Source organism: Agelaius phoeniceus, chromosome 3, assembly GCF_051311805.1.
Source record: "Agelaius phoeniceus isolate bAgePho1 chromosome 3, bAgePho1.hap1, whole genome shotgun sequence".
Taxonomy (NCBI): domain Eukaryota; kingdom Metazoa; phylum Chordata; class Aves; order Passeriformes; family Icteridae; genus Agelaius; species Agelaius phoeniceus.
Genome location: NC_135267.1, coordinates 19,247,242 through 19,266,937, shown reverse-complemented (window position 1 = coordinate 19,266,937; position 19,696 = coordinate 19,247,242). Strand labels below are relative to the sequence as shown.

Here is a 19,696-nt window from a genome sequence, read left to right as displayed (position 1 = left end):
CTATCAGCAGGTGATATTCACTTCCTAGGAAGCGAGGTCTCAGTAAACAGTTGGTTGCTCTGGAAGACAAACACCCTAACAACAAAACCTCCCCATTCCCCTGCTTCCTCTAAGGTTTGTTTGGGTCAGCTGTCCTGGCTACATCCCCTGGCAAACTTTCACCCACCTGCAGCCCAGCGGCCTTCAGAGGAGGCTAAAGAGAGCCTTGATGCTGCACTTGCACTGCTCAGCACCAGCTGAAACACTGGTGTGTCATCAACACCCCTCTAGAGCTGCAAAGCACAGCACCACGAGTGCTGCTATGGAAAGTTACCCCCCTCTCAGCCAACCCCAGTACAGCAGCTCAATGCATCTAATGCTGAGGATAACCCAGGTATCACTTGGCAATGAGGACATAGACCAAAAAGCCTGCACTCAGTGTCTTACTGACACGCCTCTTTGGTCTCACCCCTGCTGAAGTGCTCAAGCACACTTCCTCTGAAGATCTAAAGGATGCACATGAAGTGTGGCATTTGCCATGTTTAAAGGGATATTTCTGTCATTCTACAGATAACAGACAACTGAACAAATACCCCATACATACACACCTTAATAGGATAATCAGTCCCTATATTATAAAAGCATAATTGCTTATCAATACATTGGTTGCTTCTATAAATTGTTATGAATGACAAATTTAAAGCCAAATGCCTTCAGCACACATTGCCAGGAGCTTATTTCAAATGATCATCCATTCCAGATTGTCCCTCACTGCCATGTTTTGAATCCAACCACAAGTTCAGCTGCATCATGTAACCTGGTATTTTTGAATGCATTTTGCAGAATTTCTGATAGGACTACTACTGCCTTTAATCCTACCAATGAGGTCCTGTACTATGAAACTTTATTCATTTCCATTCAAAGACTTCAGTAAAAAATGCATTAGATTCTTGTATAGCAATCAATAGCTCAATGTGGAATATGGTATTCCTTTTCTCATCCATACAAGAGAGAAAGTTACCTACTCCATTTTTTTTCTTCTTTTTTAAACAAAAAATCATAGCCTGACACAGCTTTTAGAGAAAGAACTGCTCCTTCACCAAACCACACCTGCAAAGTCAGTTGCTTGGCAACATTGCCTCCAACTCACATGGCTGTCCACAGCTCCACTCTGGCAGGCACTGAGCTACAGCCTCTACCTCTTTTTTCTCCATCTTCTACCAGAAACAAACACCTTTCCTCAAGAGAGGAAAGGGGCAATTGACAGTTTAAGGCTACTGAGACAGGCAGAACACAAAAACCACACAGATGAGCTTCCCCCATAAAACTTGTCACAAACTCCATAAGCTACAACATCAGCACTCTATATCTACATCTACCACAGACTTGCAGCACAAGGATGTTCTCTGCTCCTCCAAGTTCTTCCTCCTCTGCAGATTGTTACCTCAGAGCAGAAAAGCATCTGGCTTCTCTGCTCAGAGGAAGACACATCTTATCAGTATTTTGGATAAGCAGGAAACAAGGCAGGAACTCAGGTTCTCTTGATTGGGTTGTTTCATAGCACTGGGCAGGAGTTGCTTGAAAATATGTACTCAGACATACAAGTTTATCATGTAATAGAAAGCAAAAAGTGATCAAGACAAGACAGTGGAAGATAAGCAGGAGTTAGCAGTATATCACATAATCATAGTCTACTGTAAACAAAGATGAATATATAGAGGTATACATTCAAATTTTAAATTTGTGAAGTTATCACTAAAACAATAAAGCAGTTTTGTTTGAATGGATTTTTATGAAGCCATTCAAGAGAAAAATGTTAAGAGAACTAATATTGCTCAAGCTCTCAAACATTAATCAAGTAAGAGGCCAGAACTGAAGAAAACCAGGAATCTGTAGTATCTTTTATAGATCTGTAGAATCTTTTTTGCCCCAGTCTTCCAGAGGGAAATCTCTGTTAGTCATAACATGGAGTTCAAACCAATAGCTTTAAGATCCAGGGAAATTTCTGACACAAGGGACACTAGCTCTAAGCAACTTCCTACCAGCCCTACAGAGCAGTTAAAGTTGTGAAGTTATTCTCCTAGCTAGACTTAAACATTTCAGCCAAACACAATATATGAGTAACCCTTTTACCATAGCATCTCAATTTGCTTTAAATGGCTAGATTTGGTCCTTTTTGTCTCTGGATGCACAAACCACAGGAAGATTTCTGTATTTCTTGAAAACTCAAAGCTCTACTACAGTCTGTACTTACTACTGTTTAATCACTTTCTCATAAAGGACTTCAACTTTAAACAACCTGCTTTGAATTGACCTAGACTGAAGTGTGCCCACTGGGGAGAAAGAGGAAAAAAATTACATGGCATCTGCAGTGGGACTCCATATCAGCTTGTAAGTGATACAACAACTGAAATGGATCTGAAGTAGCAGAGACTGGAAGGGACTCTAGAAGATAAGCTAGTGCAAGCCCTGGTGGTCAGAGCACAGAGAACGAAGCAGTCACTTAGGGCTGTTCCCAGTCAGATTGTTGGAGCTTCCACATTGCATGCTCCACAGCTTCTCCAGGTAACCTGATCCTATTAAGCCTTTCCTGGAGAAAAAAAACAAAACCAGAAACACACACACGCAGATAAAAAAAACCAAAAACAAACAACCCTCCCCCACCCCAAAACAAAAAAAGAACCCCTCAAAACAAAACAGAACAAAGAAAAAAACCCCAGAAAACCAAACAAAAACAAAACAAGCAAAAAAACCACAACAAAAAACCTTCTTATCTTTCAGTGGAACCTCCTGTATTTTCATTTTCATTCATTGCCTTTTGGTCCTATCACTAGATATCCCAGACAAGTCTGCCTCCATCATCTTTACTTTCTGTCACCAGGTATTTATTATACACATGCATAAGAACCCTCCAGCAGTCTTCTCCAGGTTAAACAATCTCAGTGCCCTTAGCCTCTCCTGACTGTGTAAGGCACATTGGCCTTCCCCTTCATGCCACTTTGCTAGGCTTGCTCCAGTCTGTCCCTGTTTCTTTCTGGAGCCCAGGATGGGACAGCACTCCAGATGCAATCTCACCAGTGCTGAGGAAAGGATCTCCTGCCCCCACATACTGACCACTCTCTTCTGGAAACTCAGTCCAAGATGTCTTGGTGGCAAGGGTGCATTACTGATTCATGACAATTTTTGATCCACAGTATCTCTTTTGCACTGCCAACATCCCCTCCCTAGGGACAGAGCTTTGCATTTCCCTTTGTTGAACTTCCTAACATTCCTGTTGGCTCATTTCTTCCACGTGTTCACTTGCCTGCTCCCAAGTAGCAGCACATCCATCTGGTTTATCAACCACTCCTCCCAGCTTTGCATCCCATCAGGTTTGCCAAGGGAGGGGTCTATCCGGTCACACAGGTTATTAATGAAGATGTTAAACAGTGCTGGCCTCAATAACAATCCCTGAGCTACACCAAAAGGGACTGGCCTCCCATTGACCTTTAGGATGCTGATCACCACCCTGAGCCTGGCATTTTAGCCTCTAAGCTATTTTCAGTCCACCTCACTGTGTCTTTATCCAGAAAGCATTTCACCAACTTACCAAAGAAGTTACAAGACAGTTTCCAAAGCCCCATGAAAGGTCAAGGTAAGAAAACACTCACTGTTCTCATCCACCAAGCTGGTCATCTTGCTTGGTTCAGTGTGGAAGGCTGTTATCAGGTTGGTCACATTACAGCCCCTTGATTAATCCATACCAACTACTGCCCATCATTTTTCTTCATGTGTTTTCAGAATTCTTTGGTCTGTCATTTTTCCGGGAACAAAGGCAAAGCAGACTGGCTTGCGGTTCCCTAGACGTTCCTTCTTGCCCTCTTCAAAGACAGTAAGGACATTTGCTTGAGCTCAGCCCCCAAAACCCATCCCCCAGTCACCATGACCTCAGTTAATAATAGTCACCACAAAATTACCTTGGCCACCCTGTCTCACTCCTGGCTGCATCCTGTTAGAGCCCACAGATTTGTGTACAGTGATCCCAAACCTGATCCTTCTCTACTAACTGAGAGTATGCTTTCCTTGCCTACAGTTGCTGAAAACAAGTCTAACTAGTAAAGAGCAAAGTGAAGAAGACATGGAATGTCTCAGTTGTTTCCACATCCCTTATGAGCAGTTCCCCTCCCCATTCAGCAGCAGGCCTACATTTTCTCCATTCTTTTTTCTGCCAATTATCTGTAAATGCCTCCCTTGCTGCCATTCACATATACCTTGTAAGATCAAACTCCACATGGACACTGGCTTTCTGACCTAGACACATTTGCATGCTTGGATGATGTCTCCAGGCTCTCCCTGGGCCAACATGTTTCTGCTTCCACCTGTTACATGCTTCCTTTTTGTGTCTGAGCTTCTTCAGAAGCTCCTCATTCGTTTAAGCAGGACCCCTGGTGCCTCTGTACCATCTCTTATTCATTGCAATATGCCACCAGAGTTTTAAGAAGTAGCCAACCAGCTTTCCTGGCTCTCTCTGCTCAGAACCAGCTTCCAAATGATCCTTCCAAGAAGATCCTTGAACAGAAGAAAATCTTCCTTTTTGAAGATTATGACTGTAATCCTACTCTTTGCTTTGCTGTCTCCAGTTCAGATCCTGAACTCTTCTACCTCATGACCACTGCAGCCAAGACTACTCCTAACCTTTACATCCTCAACCTGTCACTGCTTGTTTGCAAGCACGTATTGAGATATGGGCATCAATGCATGCCAGAAACTTCCTTGATTACTTACTCCCTGCTGTGTTTTCTTCCCAGAAAATAATAAGGGAGGTCCAAGCACCCTATTAGCAAGAAAGCCTGTGAACACTAGGCTTGAGTTGTCTGAGGAAATCCTCATTACCACTCCTGACTCATAAGCTCTCAACTGGCTCACCCATCTCCAGGTAAAGCTACAGGCAGCCCCACTGCTCTCACAGCAACTCCCCTTTACCACCATCCCAGCCTGCCCTTCCTAAGCACCTGTACTTACCCATTGCAGTCCTCCAGCTGTGAGCTAGCCCACTCAACAATGCCAATAAAAATCATAGCTCAGTCCTAACTCATTTTACTCTGCCATAATATCTGAAAACAACTTACTGACAGTACAGTGAAGACAGATTTAACCAGCCATGCATTCATCAGCCTAACTCTTCAGAACCACCTCAACATGAAAATAAGGTATCACTGAACAACTTTGCCTGTTCACAAGGCAAAAACCATTATGTCTAGGAGAATTTAGCTGTGGCCACAAGAGACACTGTGAAGCACCAGAGTTCTTAAAGTAAAGCTGAATCATGCTCAAATGAACCTTACGAAGCCAGTCCAATACAATGTGACACCTGAGCTAAATCACCTGCTGACTACTTCCCGAGTAATATCTGATAATTGACTCTTAAATCCTGTAGGATGCATGCATTAAAGAGGGAGTCACCTTTCCAGGAAAGGGTACTTCCCTAAAAGTCTGCTTATCACATAGATATATCTAATTGCTTCCTCTGTGTCATGTACAAGGACATGATACAGGCTGCAGCACAGCTGCTCTTTCTTCTTTATAGCATTCAGACCAAAGATGGAACACAGCATCGTTCCATTCTGCAAAAGGAAATTCAGGAACAAAGCAAAGACCAAGTGTACAAACTGCATCCAGCAGGAGCACATCACTGAAGGGTGGCAGAACTGCAGCTTCAGGACCACTTAAGCACACACCTGTAGCCCTGACCAAAAGAACTGGAGTATTTTGCACTTTAAAAAAGCAAGAGCATGGTCTCATCAATAGCAATAATCCTTTTTCAGGAACTGTCCCATCCTTATGGTCCACAGAACAGAAACAGCTTGGACTGCCAATAACTTCTGAACACAGGGCAGCAAACTAAGCATGTAAGGATTTCTCCATCTGTATAATACATCTCAGAGAATCTAAAGATTTGCAACACAATAAAAAAATAAAAAATAACAAGTCCCAAAAATATTTGTATTAGTAGCCACAGAAATAATTAAGTTGAAAGGGATCACTGGAGGTCACCTAGTCTGGCCTATTGTCAAAGCAATTCTAAGTTCAATCATGCTGCTTTGGGTCTCACACAGTCAGGTTAATTGAAGTCCTGAAGAATAGAGATCGCATCCACTTTGGGGAAAAAAGCCTTCAACTTTGCAAATAATGCAGTTCTATTACAAGCTAAACGTATTTCCTGTGACTTATTTGAAAATATTTTTCTGCACTGTAAGAGTCAGGAGATGGAAACAACACCCTTCCTTACAGAGGCCACTAGTGTCCCCCAACACTGCAACATCCCATTCAGAAGTCCTAAGCTAAGGCTGCCATACTTTTTTCCCACCAAATGAGGTGTCTTGAAGGCTCCTTTCTTGGGGGAGACACTTATTCTTCTCAGGGCTGCAACAGCAGCTAATTCCTAAGCTTCAGTCTCATCCAACCAGTGTCAGCAACAGGTAAGAGCACACAGAATAAGAGCATTGAGGTACTTTTATTCAGTAGCAGGAAATCAGGAAAAAAACCCTGGTTATACAGCCCCAAGAGAGACTAAAGTGAGTTTCTGGTCCCTAAGGGTCTCTGAAGGCACTGTCTTTGACAAAAAGGCCAGAAAACTAGCAGCTAAGTGCCAGATTATGACTGGGACTTCTAGTGATAAAGTTCCTTACTATTATTAGAGCTCAAGATACATAATTTCATTTGCTAAACTTAAGTAAGAACAACCCTGAATCAAAATGCTTTGCTTTCATTATTCTTTAAGGAAGGATATTGCAAAGCCCCACTGGAGAGCCAGAGGCCTCCAGTTGTATCTGTCAATTCATATTCCAGTCTGTTACACTCACATGATCCTTCCCAAGCTTATCTTACAGAAGCAATGTGAACCCTGCAACAGAAACACACAAAGAAACACCAGCGGTTTACTGATCCCAGTGACCTGCAGAAACACATGCTATTTGCAACAACTGGTAAAGAATATCCATAGAGCACAATCAGTTAGGAGTAAATTAGTACTTTGTGTTTGAACCTCAATATAGGGCTAGAAGTTGTGCCAGAGATGAGGTGTGGAACTGATGTCCAGCATAATCCATCTGTGTTCTATTCCCCTAGTGTACTCTCAGGGAGGGGTTCCTCCACCTGAGGAGGAAGACAGGAAAGATTTTCACCCGAGGAGGTACAGCAGCCAGTGCCTTGCCCTACTGGGAGCTCTGTCAATGAGCTGCCACAAAGCTTCCTTACACTGACAGTGAGGCAAAAGCTGATGCCTGGCACAGGCTGAGGGCAGTGAGCTGTAAGAGTTATCCATCTGCTTGAGAAAGAAGTACACTATCTATTAAAGTATACAGGCAAGATTAAGACACTTAAAAGACCAGACATCAAACAAGTGAACAGCAAGGCAGCTTCACGAAAAGTGATGATCATACACAAATATTTAGGTTGGTCTCCCAGCCATAGACGAGATCATATGCAAGACTTGAATGTCTACACAAAGGAGTCTGAACAGCTGCAAACATATCTGGGATACTCCAGATTTCTTTCCATAGCTAGTTTGCCCACTTACTTAAACTATATTTCTTTTCTCTCCCGCTGCTAAGAGGCACCATGCTTGGGATTGGTTAGTTGTTAGGGAAGCTAAAGTTAAGTTCAAGCTACACAAATATTAGTACCAATCTTTCCTGTTGGGTCTCTCTCCACACTCCCAAGGGCCTGTACCTGCCACTCTTCAGATAGAAGGCCAAGTCTTCAATCACACACAGATATTCAGTGACTGTACAGTACAACTATAAATACTGAAAAGTATTCTCATTAATATTATAACCAAAGTAAACCAATTTTAATCTGGTTGAACAAGCAACAGTGTCAATGTGCTTCTTTGTACTGTGATTTTGGTAACAGATCATTTAAACAGGCTTCAAGCCTGTTGAAGTAAGCAAACAAAAATGAAAAAAAAAAAACCAAACCCCAGAACACTTCCTCTGATACAGAAATTTATTTGCATTTTCTGAAGGCCCAAAACATCTACAGTTGTTTACACTAAGGTCTGCAAGTTTCCAATTATGTTATTTTAACTTGATTACAGTTTTAAAAAAACCTAAAGCAGTTGACACTCAGGTAATTGCTTTCTTGATAGGGAGATGAATTTACAGACTTCAGTAGTCAATCCATTGGTCTTAAAGACAACATCCAAATACAAGCACAGCAGACAGAAAAGGTATGTCAGAGAACATTCACATTGTTTTTTCTTGGAAAGGGACAAGATATTCAGCAGAATCAAAGGACTGTCCATCTAAGCAAGCAAGCCTGCAAACTGAAGGCCATCAGTCTTGGTCTAGGGCAGCTGCCTCTGTAAATGGGGAGCATAAGACTGATTACTGTTCCTAATCGTGTTTGAGACTAATCTCTTTTTGTGCTTCATCACACACTTCAACTTCTAAGTACTTGATTCAGTACTTAATATCAGCACCCTAACAACACCAGCCTTGCTGTCAAGCAATAAGAACAAAGTCTAGAAGACTTCTACCATGTTATAAGCAAGACAGAAATAGCAAATTATAGCCCCTATAGTCAAAGGGTCCCCAACTGATGTTAACAGTTTGAGGTTTTTTTTTATTTTGGCTTCGTTTGACAGATTTCTAAGAGGTGTTATTGCTTATGGGATTCAAATATTAGGATTGAAACAACAATTTTAAAAATGCATTACCCTCCCTCTACAATGAAAAGTAAGAAAACTTCAAATGTTTTACAATAGCTTTCAGCATAGTCTGTATACCTGATACAACTTCTTCTACATCCTTCCAGTTCCTGCCAGCTTTACTTAGTTATACAAACAAAAGGATCACAAAGGAATTTCAGTTGCCTCTCTTTCAAAACTTCAGGGTGGCTTAATCTACTGTCAACATACCCTACTATTTCCTACAAGTATCAGAAACAGTAGTGTAAGTTCTTCCTAGTAACATAACACTGGGAAGACATCAGCTCCTTATGCAGACAGCTGTTCAGATAGGGATGTAAAGAACAGACAGTACACAGACAAGAACTGCCTTGTCAAATGTCATCCCAGCCTCCTCACTCTTTCAGAAGTCTCAGTGATTGCAAAGACAGTTCCAGAACCTTTAATTTTCAGGTTTCTTCTCCACAGAAGTATCATCTCATCTCTCTGACAGCTGCAAGATTTACAATTTGAAGGTGACATATGGTAACCACCGTATGGCCCTACAACAGGTAGTTTCCAACACTTCTTAGCAGCAACAGTCAGATTCAGAGCAGCTATTTGAAAAGGCAAAAGTCAAATACAGAATAAAAATCACTTCTAGAAACTGTTTCCAGGGCCAGCAATCCTAATTATTACTTAATACTACTCTGGCAGATGTGTTCTCAGCTGTATTCTTCACCTTACAAAGCCATCCAATGTATCTGCATACCTCACACTTGAAGAAGCAGACCACAAATCAAAGGATAGGTTTCTTCTTGACACAAGACCACTGCTAATGACAGATTATTTTGAGGATGACCAAGAAATAGCTTTTTCTAATTCTTACACAGAGCAAGCATACAATAAATACTGGAAAGGTGCACGCTTCAAACTTCTTTGCAGGCAACGCATATGGCATTCCTATACAGGTCAAGGAAAGCTAACTCAGTAACTTAGGAGTGACAGGATGGTAGTGAGAGCCTGTATCACCTTTTGATGCAAGAAGTAAAAGCCAGCATTATATTGATATGAAAGAAGCCTTATTGATATGAAGGAAGAGTTCAACAGTAGCATTACAGTAGATGCAATGAAAGTAATGAGTGGCAAATATGCCAATAGGACCACACATACATTGTTTAGGGTCAAAAGGATATTTGTAAGATTTTAAATTATGTCTAGCTACTTAAGAATTCCCAGAGCCTCAAAGAATAGCAGCTAGATATACAAGTATAATCTGCAAGATTTCCACAACCTTTGGATGTGACTATTTGAAAAGAAGCCCAGGGTAAACATAATACTTCAGGTTTAAGATAGATACTATAATATCTAGGGTGAGAGAAAGGAATTAGTTTTAGTTAAGTGCCCATGCTGAACTGACAGCAATCTGAAAGACCATACTGAAACGATGTTTTTAAGTACTGACAGAATAAGATCCAAGACAACTGCAACTCAGTTAAAACAACTGGAATTAATCATGAAGATGTTACCACACAATTATGTGAACAGAAAAAGAAACAAAACACAGTACTTGGAACCTCCTACTGAGCAACAGAAGGGAGAAGGACAGAAAAAGGAGCAAAGCTCACACAAGAGAGGAAAGTAACAGCAACTAAAGTGGACAACGTTGCAAAGAAAAAAAAAAAAGAATACATTACATGAAGAAAACCAAAGACATGCCAAACTAGGACGGACACAAGAGAATTCCTTAACATTTTGTCGCGTTAATTTCTGCAGAACCCAGGATCAAGAGGCTCTCCAGTGGAACTGACCATAGGAAAGGCCAGACTAATAACAAACAGGACTAGAGATGAAAGGGATGCTGCTAGTGTTGCAAGAGGTGAAGGAGATCTCACAGGCTGGGGAATGCCAGACAGCTGGCAGGCTCTGGTTAGCTAACAGAGCCACGTTAATAGCTGCTGCCTCAGACAGCTCTACATTCCAGGACTAGCAAAACTACAGCTTTGCCAGACAGCAGCAAGTCATGAGCACTCATACACCATGGATTAAACATTAAATACATTAGGAAAAAACAGTTGGCTGCAGCCTTTAAGCAGAGTTCAACAGTGGCACTGCATGCTCATGATAAGCTTGATTTTCAACTTAACAACTGATAATGTTTCCTTTTTTTCTAAGCTGTCTTCTGGAGGTATATGGAAATCCAGACTTGAGGGTATAGTGGAAGCATCTCAACATTGTTCACATAACCCTCCTTCCCACAAGGAAGCTTCCTAAACTTCAAGTAGAAATCTCCACAAACTGTGTATCTATGGCCACATCTCGGTCAAGTGCCTTTAGAAGAGCTGCAACTAAAGCAAGTTTATCATTCCACACTCTTCCTTCCAACTATTAAAAACCCCCAAACATACACAGTACAGGCAAAGTCAGATAGCACTACAAAGCTAATATGATACAGGATTTAAAATCAAAATTGCTACAACAGAATGAAGCAAATGCAAATTAAACATGAAGGGAAGAATAGAATAAATAAAAAAGGAACTGCCAAACCACAAGTCCCTCACATTGCATCATCCAGTATTTTCATACCACCTTTCCTGGAGACAGGGTGAAGGCAAGCCATGCTTCTGGCATACAGAAACAGCAAAAGAGAAAAGCAAGAAGCTTTCAAAAGTGCAATCAGATTTTAGTAGGTACTAAGTAAAACAGTTTACTAGAAATTTAAAAACTGAATGAACATGTACTAGCAGAAAACAGCCTGGTCAAGATATTGGTAGGTCCTCCAGAACCTGAACAGGAAGAAGAAAACCAAATTCAAGATACGCCAAAGCTTGATCTTACGAAAGAAAGCACCAAAGAAAAGAACAGTGAATAAAACCACTTATTAACACAAATATAAGGAAAAGGAAGCTGAAAGTGTCAGCACTGCTGAACTGAAAGGGCAAAAGATACAGAGCACTGAGGGTTACAGAGATGTGCAAACATTTTAACTAAACGAGAGTTAGAAAGAGAAAACTTGGAAGATGGGACAAGTGATTAGAGAATTCTGGACTCCAATCTTGAGCAACACAGCCCTCAGGCTGATGCTACAGAACAATTACATGTGGAATTCCATCAGCAAGCAACACCAAGCAGCATTGAGCATGAAAATAAAAATGCCAATAATAGATAAAACATACAAATGTGCTTTTTCCAGAGAGCCACTGGTTATGAAGAGTCATTTACATGGTAACCAGCTGTCAGGGGGCAAGAGGAGCTCTGTTTGGAAATGGTTAGGCAGAGTTATTTACAAAATATAAAGACCCATTATCTTTGGTGCAATCCATATCATGTACTTCTAAGAGTTTACATTAAGACAATACAGTCTTGTCTGTGATTGTGCATGGCATGACTTGTGTGCACAGTGAAATCCAGTAGCATGCACAGATGGGAAGAGAATTTACAAACACAGTGCCATTTCTGGTTGCTCAAACGAAGCTCACTCACACTTCACCTCCACTTTATGAGGAGAAGGACTGAACAAGGCAGCTCTGGCATTAATCATACACTGTGAACTCCCAATTGTTATTCAGGAAGCATTAGACTTAATAACTTACTGTGCAGCCACCTTACCTAGAACAAGATCATAATAAATTGACTCTAGATGAAAGAGGGATGCGCTACAAATTTCCATTTGAAAGCCACGGAATTCAAGGTAAATACGAACGCAAATATATATCTACTTTTGTGCAGGAAAAAAACAAATAAAGCACTGTAAGATTTGCCAGTGATACAATCTTCAAAATTCTATTCATCGCCAAAGCCACATCTGTGACACGTTTAACCAGACTGAGACATCCAGATTCACAGAGCCCGGCATTCTGACTGAGTCAGCAAGGCAGGGTATATTGTTTTGGACACCCCACATTCAGCTCATCTGGCACCTACCCCTGGCATCGGCCAGTCCCTTCCCGAAGGCCACGGCCCGCTCCAGATCGATACCTGGCAGCGCAGGAAGCGGACACGGCCGTGAAACTTCAGGAAAGGGCTGGGCCAGTCATTGCATAAAGCCCGGCTGGGGGCTCCTCGCTGGAGGACGAGGCGGCTGCAGCCCAGCCCAGGGAAGAGCGGAGCGCGGCTCACACCGAAAGGTCAGGCTGTCTGTCTGTCTGTCTGTCCCACCGCTGCCCCCGAGCCCGACCCCGCTGCCGCCGCCCCCGGGCCCGCTGTCGGGAGGAGCCGCCCGCCAGTCCCGCCGACCCTGCGGACGTGGCGCGGCCCCGAGCCGGGCCCCGCGGCCGCCCCGAGCCGGGACCCGCCGGGGCCGCGCCGAGGCCGGGCCGGGCCCCGCGCCCCCCGCCCCGCGTACCTTTGGCCTCGCAGTCGGCGCAGTACTTGTTGTCCTCCTCCCGCAGCAGCTTGGCCAGGATGGCCTGGTGCTGCTCGTTCTGCTTCTGCGCCTTCTCCCGGCAGGAGCGAGTGGCCATGGCGGGGCTGGAGCGGCGCTGGAGCGGGGCCGGGAACGCTCCTGCCCTGGCGCGGCCACGGGAACCGGCGGCCGCGAGCGCCGACTTCCTCAACCGGAACTACTTGCGGACGCGGACGCCTCCGCCTCCCTCCCCGCCCGCTACCGGAATGGCGCGCGCGCACACGCCCACCCTGGCCACGACAGTCCCTTATTCTGGGGGTGACAAATAGTCCGCCGGGTCCCCGAGGCCGCGCCGCGATGTCGCCCCTCCGCGGCGCTTCCCAAAGAGCAAACCACGCCGTCCTGGCTTTAGAAGGGCACGGCGCGGTGCCCGGGCATGAGGGGTCAGCCGGACGCAGTACGTGATGTGTCCATCCGCCGGCGCCTGACCCCGCCCCCCAGGTGGTGCCCGGGGCAAGGGCGGGGCCCGGCGCGAGCCGCCGCACCTGAGCGCGCGCCGCCCCGCCCCGCCCCGCCCCGGCCGTGAGGGGACGGGAGCGGTGCGGGTGCCCTGGAGCCCGTGAGGGGATAGGAGCGGTGTGGGTGCTCTGGAGTCCGTGAGGGGATAGGAGCGGTGCGGGTGCCCTGGAGCCCGGGATGGGTGCGGGTATCTCGGAGCCCGCGAGGGGATGGGAGCGGTGCGGGTGCCCTGGAACCCGGGATGGGTGCGGGTATCTCGGAGCCCGCGGGTGTCCCGCTGTGTGAACCCCCCGGAACGCACAGCCCACCGATCGGATACCCCTGCCCGTGTATTACCGACCCAGCGGTGGTAAATACCCCAAAACATGGCCAAGGGTTCTGCAGGTCCGTGAGATCCGGCACCCTGTGTCCTTGGGACAGTTGTCTCTTTCTCCGGGCCGCTGCTGGGGGAGGAATAAAAGCTCTTAGAGCGTTGTGATTGAATAGACACTACCATAGCCGGAACTCGCCCTGTGAACTTTCTCCAAGAGTACGTGTTTCTGTCTGAACTAAAGCTTTACAGGCGGCAGAGACTTCTCAGTGCTTTTTCCACTCGTGTGTAGGTGGTGAGATGCTCTGGGGGAGTCAGAGTTGGATCCAAAGTACCTGCAGAAAAGCACAGCCTGGGCTGATTTCCTGGGACCAAGAGTGCACCTCTACACTCTGCCCCTCCAAATGCCATGTCTCTGTTGTCCCCTTCCTCCATTTTGTATCAGGTCCTTTTGCTGCTGCTGAGTACTCTCTTACAGAGTCTGTTCACCAGTAACATCCTTTTTGTCAGATCATTTCTAGCTTGCTGCATTTTTTTTGCCTCTAATCCAACCCTTCTGGAAAGAGCTGGAGCCTATATATAGCCTATAAAATGCTTATGTGAGGCAGATGGAAATTCAGGTCTTTTCCCTCTCAGCCACTAAATTACTGAATCATTCTCTGTATCTTTCTTTTTCTCAGAGACAACAGTGAATTAAATATTCCCTAAGTGTGGAAGAGTTGCAACAGAAAAAAAAATGAAAATACTACACATTAAGTTAATTAGTAGTTAAACTAGCACCTAACATGGGAAAATGTGTTCACATGTCCCTTAAATAGAGAGTTAAGGTCTGCCTGAACACTTGGAGTCTCCTGGCCAGTGAGTTACTGGGTATGAGATTGCAAATTGAGGATATGGTATAAACACATAATTCTAATAGAGGGTTTAGCATCCTGCTCAGAGCAGGCATTAAGGGTTAAAACCAGAAATATAGAATGGCACAGCAAAGTTGAGCTCCAGCTGCCTTACAGTGCTAAAATACAAAGACATGCTCCAGCAGAAGGTGTGTAACAAAAATGTTACTGTATCCTGATATTTGCCATCAGCCTTTGCCTGGAGACTTGAATTTATTGATTATTGAAGCACATTAAACATGACATTAAGCAGGACTGATTTCTTCTTCTAGCTGAATACTTTATCTACAAGCATATAACTGTTTTCTAGCCCAAAGTGGGCTACTTCATTTTTTCTACTTTTTTTTTTTTTAGAGAAAACCAGCTTGGGCTGGTAAGTAAGGAGATTCTACTCCTTACTGTTATCCCAGGACTCTGAGAACCAGGATGCTTGTCAGAAAGGCAAGAGCTGTGGGTAGAGAGAGAAAAGGACATGAACTTGCTTCTCATGTGCTAGATAAGCAGCAGCATTGCCATTTTAGAAGAAAACAGTAGTTGCTTTTCTATGTGACAGACTTGACCTGTAGGTTACACAGTCTGAAACTCTCTGCCATATTGCCAGAAGATATCAAATAGCTTGAAGCAATTGGTTTAATGTGCATCCATTTCTCCAATTCTAAAACAAACACAGTGATGCTTCCCATGTAAAGTGACTGTTGATCCAGTTGCTGTGCTTGAAAAAACCTACACAACTGTGCAGACTGTCTTCTTTAGAATGTGCTTTTTCCCTTAGTGCCTTAGAACTAGATGATATATCTTGACTGATGTGAGATATCATCTTCTGACTATTGAGCATGATGATTTGCTTCTTGTGTTCAGCTCTGAAAATTATCCTTCTAAGTACTTCTGCTTCTGTAATGTAGTAGACATATGAAATCACCTGTTTCACCATGGGGTGAGATGAATAGGTTATTAATATTTTAATAGATAGTGCTTTGAAAACAGCATGCTGTAACTACATCATTAGGTGTTTCCCTCAGAGCACAAATGAATTGAAGGAGAGCAAAAATGTATCCCTTCTGTGCCTTTGCTGCTTTTTCTAGATCCTAAAGAGTAGCAGAATGTTGGAGATGTGAAGTTATTGCCATAAGCATTTTTCAGAGGGGGAAAAAGGAAGAAAAAAATGTTTTTCAGGATACAGTATGATTTATAGAATGAATTCAGGTCTGCCCACACCATGCCATGACATGTAGTGCAGAGAAGCCAGAGATGTTGCTCCTTCAAAAGAAGATACACAGTTGTCATGCTGAGCCTGTCAGCTCGGTGCCCTTTGCTTCACCTCTCATTAAGCCCTGTAGTGCACAGCCTATGCAATCCAGTTTTGGAACTGTTTAAAGTACATGCCTTGTGTTTCAAGACCTTTATCTTCAGAACTGAGTGAGTTTCATGAGGCTAACTGAATTTTTCATAAAGTAACTTTAACATTGGAGTTCTGTGGCTTTCAATACTAGAGATTGTGTTGTGTTTAGTAAAAGCAGATTTACCCAGCATGAGAAAAATCTCTCCCTAATTGTCACTACTTGTCATCCTGCAGACTATTCCACTGTTTTGCAGAGATACCTATTGATAGTTTGTGAACTTCATAATCTGATAGCTGAAACTCACCAAGTCTAGACACTACCTTATTCAGAAATCATCCCATAAACCAGCTTTAAATAGTATTTGCTAATCAGGACAGCATTAGCATAAATTTGACTTAATGGGAAAGAATGTATCAGGTGCAAAGTTATTAACTGGATTGAAAGCAGGTGTTAAAATAGCTGTGTTTCTCTAATGCCTCATCTTCAAATATCAAAGTCCAGAAATAAATGGGGTTCCAGTTAGAGTTGTTCAGTTGAGGATTTCTGATTCATAAGAAAGCTGGGTGCTTCAGATATTTTCAAGCTCTTAAGAAAAAGTTATATATATACATATATATATATACATACACACACACACACACATATATATGTATATAGCTTCCTGGGAAATGGAAATTTCAGTCATGTTTCTGAAGCTTGTTTCTTCCAAGTTGGCTGCCCATGCTGCAGTGTCTGGGCAGCCCCCAGGGTCAGACAATGTGGTACCTGTGATCCTTGGCTGGTGGAGAATGGCAGAACCTGAAAAACTGACTGTAACCACTGTGTTTCAGCAAATGCTTCAGATGCAATTTCTATCACAGTCTTAAGAAAACCTTGAGCTGTGAGCCTGTCACCCTGTCTACCCTTGATGGCCAGTGGAGAGAAACACATTTGTGAAGGTGGTTTGCTGTGTTCTCACACAGGTGTCTGACTGGGGTGAGCAGAATTACCATCTGGAAGGACCTGTGTCAGAAGGAAAGGCATGACTTCCTTGATTGTTTGTGTCTCCTAATTGAGAATAAAGGGTAGAGAGGGTGACTGTCTCCTACCTGAGTGGTAAAAGATATTTTAAAAAAGAATTCTCAGTGTTGTTTTAATTAATGAGATTTTTTCAGCAATTTACTTTGTGTAGGACGATTCCTGCCCAGCTCTAGCACTGTTATTTTCAATCAGAAAAAAAAAAAAAGAGAAAGCCATAGTAACATCACATTACATGAAATAACATCTGTATCAGAGACTCTACAGCTATACCAAGAGCTTCCATATATTTTTATTTTTTGTTTAAAAAGAAAAATACAGCCCTGAAAACAAATTCAATAGTATTAAAGGATTCAGTATTTTTTAAAAAAAACCCTAACAAAACATTACAAACCCCAGCCTTGGAGAATCAGAAAGTTCAGTTTTCAAAGCCCAATTTTAAATCTGCCTTGATAAACCTTCTTAATATTAATATACAAACTACATGTATATTTGAACATAATACATCCATTTATGCCTTACAAAACCTAAGCTATATAGAACAGAATATATTGATGCAATAAAAAGAATCCTTATACAATGCAAAAGTTGTTGGGGACATGACTTTCAAAACTGTAGTTGAATACACTGTGTACACAGGAGTAACAAGATCGTATCTCATCATCCCCAAAATGAGTATGATGTGTTTGACAGCCTTGGAGGGCCACTGCAATGGGAACTCTGGTTGATAAGCACTGGGGGCTTGCCCCAGGAGTGCCACGAGTCGTGTTCTTACAGTTTGAGCCCTTACTGCCTGGCCAATGAACCAAGCAGTGATACTGTCACTCCAAAGATGGTTAAAAACTATTAAAGGACCAAGATTTATAGGTGAGGCTGCATTTTCAATGAATTCTAGTTTCTGTACAGCAACTTGACTGGAGAGATTAGATATTAGAGGCAGTAAATCTTTCCTCCAGTTTCTTGGTTCTTTCTTTACTTCTATTCAGAGACCTGGTATTAGATGAATTATTGACATTATAACATCCCAGAAAAGGCAGTCTAATTTCTATAGCTGCTGAGCATTTGAAATACACTGAAATAGAAAGCTTGTGATGTGACTGCAATTCTGAAAATTAAGACAAAAATTCTAATGCTTCACCAACAGTCTTGTTTTCTTGAGAATTACTAGTAAATTTGAATATTAATTGTAAATAAATTAGTGCCTGAGGGGAAACTTCAAATTAAATAGAAGGATGACTAAATACATTTCAATGACCTTTGCTGTCAGTCATAATTGTGTAAACTCAGGGAAAAAAACCCATACTGTAGAGCTAATATGCTCTATTATGTTGTGAACTAGTGCATGTATTAGGCCACTATATTCTCATGTGAATTATAATGCAGGATAGTGTAGGTGTAGAATGTAAGGACATGTAAGCTCCAGATGGTTCCAGTGGAAGCATGGAAGTGATCTTTAAAATGAAATGCTTTGCACTTTCCAAGCTCATGGTGTATTTCCAGTTATTTAAGGCTGTTTGTATGTTTTGGTCGGAGTCTTCTCATTTCGATTCATCTCATTTTTAGACTGGGTTTTCTGAACAGAGAGATGTTAGATGGAACTTTGTGAGTCATGCATTTGGCTCAGTTGGGCTTTGAGCATAAGAATACCAGCCTTAGGTATCAACAGTCATTAATATCTAGCCAAGATGAAGAGCGATGATCAGATGTAAAATCAGTTGCAAAATCATAAATTTGAAACACTAGGGAAAAATATGAAAAGAAAATACAAAAAGGGGGAGCTGAACTCCCTTGTTATTACTGTTTCATGTCCTACTGTGAAAAAGGTAGTCTTTGAAGCTTAAAAATGTTTTGTTGATGGGTAAATGACTAGATAGACACTAAAGCTAGGACAGTTTTTGATCTTCACAAATCTTAATTTTAGCTCTTCAACAATAGGAACTGTGGTTCATTTTTTCCCGCCAATGAAATGAGGAACTTGCAGAGAGTGTGGACTAAGGACTAACTGATGAATTACAAGCTTCAGACTGTTGCAGACAAAATAGAATCTAGATATATATAGCGTTTGAGATTATGTTTTTACTCTATAACATTATGCTTTTCCTTCTCTTTTCTGCAGTACTCTTTAAATACTAGTGTGAAAGAATTTGTGTTTATCTTGTCACTGCCCTTTATGATAAGGAGTAATTAAAAATTGTGTGCTATATCTTACCTGTTTGGAGGTCTGCAGTGAATTCCCTGCAAATTCTACCTATTTTTGTCTTAGAATCATCCTCAAAAAAGTGGAAAAGTTGAGGACAAACATTTAAAATACTTTTTCTCCTTTGAGATAATTTCCCACTGGGGGAGACTGAGGGGGTAAAGTTATAACAAATCATACTGGCTTCTCAGTGTCTCTGCAGTCCAGAGATGCTTAAGGAGAATAATTTCTACTTCAAAAGCTGATATTTTTAGTGATCAGGGAGTCTTTTATCAAGAAAAGAATGTCCATATCACTCACAAGCTGAGCTTATATCTGCAGGAAAACGTTTTTCCTCAGCTACTGGATACTCAAGAAATAAGAAAAGTGATTTGCTGGACAAAAAAAAAAAAAAAAAAGCTCTTCCTTCAGTCCCTCTGTGATTCATCAACTGAGGAAAAACATATTTG

The 19,696-nt window shown here is 42.5% G+C and overlaps 1 protein-coding gene across 4 annotated transcripts in view; it reads right to left on the bottom strand.

The window, feature by feature from the left end:
• Positions 1–13,232, bottom strand: part of SMAP1 (small ArfGAP 1) — a 93,143-nt gene extending 79,911 nt beyond the window's left edge. For 2 of the 4 annotated variants that reach the window (XM_054629338.2, XM_054629341.2), the window contains exon 1: positions 12,972–13,227. In XM_054629338.2, coding sequence (XP_054485313.1) covers positions 12,972–13,089 — 118 coding nt within the window. In that variant the 5' untranslated portion in view covers positions 13,090–13,227. Of the gene's footprint in view, positions 1–12,971 lie in introns of all 4 variants that reach the window. The other 2 variants (XM_054629340.2, XM_054629342.2) reach the window with 2 other exon arrangements.
• Positions 13,233–19,696: the final 6,464 nt, after the last annotated feature.